The 5555-nt window shown below is 43.2% G+C and overlaps 1 protein-coding gene across 1 annotated transcript; it reads left to right on the forward strand.

Annotated features, from left to right (window-relative positions):
- Positions 1-3612: 3612 nt before the first annotated feature.
- LOC119515197 (charged multivesicular body protein 1b-like) lies at positions 3613-4367 on the forward strand. Its single transcript, XM_037811026.1, has one exon. The coding sequence runs from the start codon at positions 3636-3638 to the stop codon at positions 4233-4235; it is 600 nt and encodes a 199-aa protein (XP_037666954.1). The 5' UTR covers positions 3613-3635; the 3' UTR covers positions 4236-4367.
- Positions 4368-5555: the final 1188 nt, after the last annotated feature.

The raw sequence follows: 5555 nt of genomic DNA on the forward strand, positions 1-5555 counted from the left end.
GGCATTATTGTGCATCTGCTACAGGCCTGGCACTCTGTAGACAGCAGATATACAGTGTGAAAACCACTTGCAAAGTTCCTGCCCTCAAGGAGCTCACAGGCCTTTGGGGGAGACAAATCAGAAAAGAAAAATTCGTAAAAATAGAAATAATAAAAATAATCACAAAGTGTCGCAGCAAACGTAAATCTTAGCCCCCAAAACTGAGGTGTGCAAGAAACAGTCATTGCTTTATTTTCTCAAAACTAAATTAAATTCTGCTCCTAGCCCCCATCCTGCTGGGCTGGAGGAAAATTGAATGCCCATCCTTACCTGAGACTACTCCCTGCCAGGGGACAAGGAGGGAAGCCAGGTGGCTCTTCCTGGCACTGGACCACCGGGAGGCCTCTGACCTCAGTGCCCAAGCTCTGGACGTTCTGCTCCCAAGCCAATAAGGGACTTGGGAGTCTTGCCTGAGGCTGGGATCACCAGGCCTGGGTCCAGCCTCCCCAACCACACCGTCCATCCATCCCCACAGAGTCTGGTCACTTCTTGGGGCACTGCCAAGTCAGGGGCAGAAGGGGCCCATGATTACAGACTCCACCAGCCTTCCTTCCCTTCACAGCCTCCAAGAGTTCCTTTCTCTCCCCTTGTCTTTGCCCTCAGTAGTGATAAGTGTCCTCTCTATACCAAGTGCTCACAAACTCTGCCTCCAGGGGCCAAACAGGTTTAAAAAAAAAAAAAAAGTGTAAGACCTGGTGACATGAAAGCACATGCCCCACCTAAAGGGGACAGCCACAACACACTACTACTAACAGCCAGTGAAGCCTGGTGGTTACAGACCTGGACTCCAGAGCTGTGCTGCTAGTTGGCTTGGGTTCAAATTCTGGTGCTGCTATTTATCCTCTGTAAGTCCTTACGCAAGTAACTTAACCTCTTAGAGCCTGTTTCCTCAACCATAAAAAGGAATAATACTCATACCTACCTGTACGACAACTACCCATGAGAAAGCACTGACATTAATAGGTACTCAATAAATATTAGTTCCCAATCCATGGAAATGCAGGGCCAAGATTGCCAGATCATCTATATGTTCAGGAGAAGCCAATTATCCAAATGTTTATTCTGAAAGAGCTCTCTTTTAACATGAACAACCAAGTAAGAAGTTTTTAAACCTTAGAGAAGATCAGACAAAACAAATCAGTGAGCAGGATTGGGCCTACAAAACTAGCAGTTTGTAAAGCTGCTCTATAATATTCAAGCATATAGAAAATGGAAACCAGAAAGAAGTCTTAGAAGCATCTGGGACCAAAGTACAAACATCCCCTAGACAAGAGATCATGAAAGGGAAGGAGAAAATATAGAGAGGAAAACAAATGTAATCAAATCGTCCTGGTACATAAATGCTATATGCCATGAGGATTTTTTTTTTTTTAGGTGACTGAGATAAAGAATAGAAAGGGTGGTCAGAGAAGGTGACATTTAGGTTGAGACCTCTGAGAAGGAGCTAGCTTAACAAAAAACAGGGAGAGCAAAGACCAGGTGGGGGGACAGCCTGTGCAAAAGGCCTGAGACAGAAAAGAGCTTGATGCAGAGGAGAGTGATAATGGATGAGCTAGACAGTTAGGCAGGGGCAGCTCAGGCAGGACCCCGAAGGCCATAGTGAGGAGCCTGAAATTATCTTGAGGGCAATGAGGAGCCATTGAAGAGTTTCAAGGAAAGAGGTGTGATGTAGAGAGGACTCCAGGAGACCAATTGGAAGCTGTTAAAATAGCCTGAGGAGACATGAGGAGGCTGGATGGGGCAGCAGCCTTGGACATGGACGGCTCCCAATTTCTGTGGCCATTTGAGTATCAGAGCAGACCAGCTGCTTTTCCACAAGCCGGCAGTGGCCTTCCCATAGCCAATGTCCCCAGGCCCATCCTGATCAAATCCACAACAGCCAAGCCAAGGCAGTTAACTGGCCTAGGCTGCCCTCTGCTGGCAGGAGTAGGCTCTAGGGCAAGGGGAGCAACTTCCTCCCAAAGAAACAGAACTTGGCATGGAGAGAGAAAAAGATGGAGATGGAGTGGGATCCTCCACGCACTCCTCATGTCTGCAGGACTCAGCCCTGCCCCCTTCTCTTCTCCACATGCTCTGCCTCCGTGATTTCATCTATAAGCATGGCCTTAAGTATCTTCTACATGCTGATGACTCTCATGCATCATCTCTCTCACCCTGACTTCTTCTTGGGAACTGCATATCCACTTGCATTAATCAGGGCTTTACAAGCTCAACGTATACAAACCAGAACTTTTAAAAATGCATTTTTTAACTTAAAAAGGAATGCTTTCTCGTGGAAAAATCTTTAAACAGAACAAAAGTGTTGTTATACTTACCGCGGTTATTGTAAACTTGTAATAATTATTAGGAAATGTAATAGGGAAAAATCCCATTTATAACAGCAGTAAAAATTATACAGTACTTAGGAATAAATTTTAAAAATGTGAACAAGATTTCATGTACAAAATTAAATATTATTGAAGGGTATAAAAGAAGATATACAATATTCCAGGATGGGGAGACTCAACATTATAAAGACCCCGTTTCTCTCCCCTAACTTATTCTATAAATTCAATGCAATTCAATAGAAATTCTAGCAGAATATTTTTGGGTGGAATTTATCAAACTGACTCTGAAAATAATATGGAAAAGGAGAGGTCTGTGAATATTCTATATAATTCTGGAAAAGAACAACAAGGGTGATTTTGTCCCACAAGATATTAAGACTTACTGTAAAACTATAGCATTCAAAATCTGAAGCACTGGAATAGGCTTAGACAAATGGCTCAGTGGAGCAGAAAAGATTACCCCAAAACTATCCCAATCATGCAAAGGTGCATTACAAATCAAGAGAGGAAAAAAATGAGCTGCATAAGTTCTGCTGGGCTTCCTGTATGGAAAATGCATTAAAATTAGATCCATACTTCAAACCCTCCACACACACACACACACACACATTTTAGGTGGAATAAATACCTAAATGTGAATAATAAAACTTTAAAACTATTATTTTGAAATATACAAGGTGGAACTCTCCCTTATGTTCTAAAGAAAACATAAGCACACACCCACTAAAATGGCTGTTATTTAAAAAATGGAAAATAACTGTCAACAAGGATATGGAGAAATAGGAACCCTGGTACATTGTTGATGGGAATGTGAAATGGTGCAGCCTCTGTGGAAAACAGTTTGGCAGTTCCTCAAAAAGTTGAACATAGAATTACCATATGACCTAGGAATCCCGCTTCTAGTTATATACGCAAAAGAACTGAAAGCAGGGGACTTTTACACATATTTTCACACCAATGTTCATAGCAGTGTTATTCACAAAAGCCAACAGGTGGAAGCAACCCAAGTGTCCATCAACAGATGAATGGATAAACAAAATGCGATACATACACACAATGGACTATTATTTGGCCATTAAAAAGGAGTGCAGTTCTGATACATGCTACAAATGGATGGACCTTGAAGACGTCACATTGAGTGAAATAAACCAGACACCAAAGGAAAGATATTATATGATTCCTCTTATATGAAATAACTAGAACTCCGTCCTCCTGCGTCTCTGCCGCGCAGACCCCGGCCCAGCCGCAGACCCGAAGAGCCGACCGACCATGTCCAACATGGAAAAACACCTGTTCAACCTGAAGTTCGCGGCCAAAGAGCTGAGCAGGAGTGCCAAGAAATGCGACAAAGAGGAAAAGGCCGAAAAGGCCAAGATTAAAAAGGCCATTCAGAAAGGCAACATGGAAGTGGCAAGGATACGCGCGGAAAACGCCATCCGCCAGAAGAACCAGGCGGTGAATTTCCTGAGGACGAGTGCGCGGGTGGACGCGGTGGCCGCCCGAGTCCAGACGGCGGTGACGATGGGCGAGGTGACCAAGTCCATGGCCGGCGTGGTCAAGTCGATGGACGCGCCGTTGAAGACCATGAACCTGGAGAAGCTCTCCGCCCTGATGGACAAATTCGAGCACCAGTTTGAGACGCTGGACGTGCAGGCGCAGCAGATGGAAGACACGATGAGCAGCACGACGACGCTGGCCACTCCCCAGGGCCAAGTGGATATGCTGCTCCAGGGAATGGCAGACGAGGCCGGCCTCGACCTCAACATGGAGCTGCCGCAGGGGCAGACCGGCTCGGTGGGCACGAGCGTGGCCTCGGCCGAGCAGGATGAGCTGTCGCAGAGACTCGCCCGCCTGCGGGATCAAGTGTGATGACGGAACCCACCCTGCGGCTTCCCGGCCGCAGCCACCTTCAGGTATACAGAGAGCCGCCTTTGCCCTCTGTATATTACGGAGATACGATACACTAGAGATTGAACATACCTGAATACTGAAATGCTCTCTATTTAAGATGCTTCTATCTTTGGGTTTACGGCGCTCACCAGATACAATAAAAAATGCCCGGCTTTCTCCATTCTTAACTGAATTTTATAGTTCTGTATAGCTTGTGATGGTGTGTATTTTTATAGCTGCCTTTGACAGAACTAGTTAATTTGGTGTATATGAATCTTTCTCAAAAATTTCCTTTAAACTCTAGTTCCCGTGTACGCGATTTTCTGCGGAGAATTAATCAAATCGAAGGATTTTTTTTTTAATTTAGTGTGACTGCTAATACCTGTAATTGGCAGGTAATGCATAAAAATTAAAGAGGGGAGAATAATTACTTAGTTTGATTACAGGGCTATAAACACCTCGTTCAACATATTTAATGGACAGTGCTATGTCTGTGTATTCTGTTGCCTTTTTTTTTACTTCCTTTTTGCCATCAAAGTGAGACTACAATTGACTATTTGTTCTCCTAACTTGTTTTGCATAATAATCCTATTGTTTACCTTCTATAAGTTTTTCATGTAATAATTGCCTTTGCAAAACTGGAAAAAATGCCAACTTCGTTTATGGGAAAAATTGTTCTCCCATTTTTGTTTGCTGTTTAAATAGAGTTTTTAAAAAGACTTAACCAGGCTCTCTAACACGTTTCTAGTTATTTTCCTATTTCTACCTTGTGTTTTACTTAGGCTTCTTATAAAGCATGTTAAGTAGCATGGGAGTCATAATAATCACTCTGACACTGCCAAAGAACTGTTCATTGGTTTGGGAAAACCCTGGGTCTATGTGTTTGTAGGTTTTGTTTTATTTTTGACAACCAAAAGTAGAAATAAAATTAGAACTGTATTTTAAGTTCTAATTACTTGCATTATTTATTGGTCTTAAGCGACAACTCTTAGAGAACCTTGGGAATGTAAGTTGAAATATTTGACTTAACCTGTGCCAATAACTTAAATATACAGCCAGCCAGTTGGAAGTCTGGGAAGAGGGAAAGAGGTGAGATTGGAGAGCAAGCTTAACTAAAAGGCTAGAGCCCACCTGTACTTCCTTTCGTTTTCCTGGGTATAGCTGTGTGCTCTCTGGCTGAAAAGTGCAGCAGTAGCCTCAAAATACGGAGAACAGTGACTTGCTTTTGCATTGGCAAGTATATTTCTCTCAAGTTAAAGACTTACGGGTTTTTTAACTCTTTTCTCTCACTGCAAGATT

The sequence above is a fragment of the Choloepus didactylus genome, chromosome 19 (genome assembly GCF_015220235.1).
Source record: "Choloepus didactylus isolate mChoDid1 chromosome 19, mChoDid1.pri, whole genome shotgun sequence".
In the NCBI taxonomy this organism is placed as follows: Eukaryota; Metazoa; Chordata; class Mammalia; order Pilosa; family Megalonychidae; genus Choloepus; species Choloepus didactylus.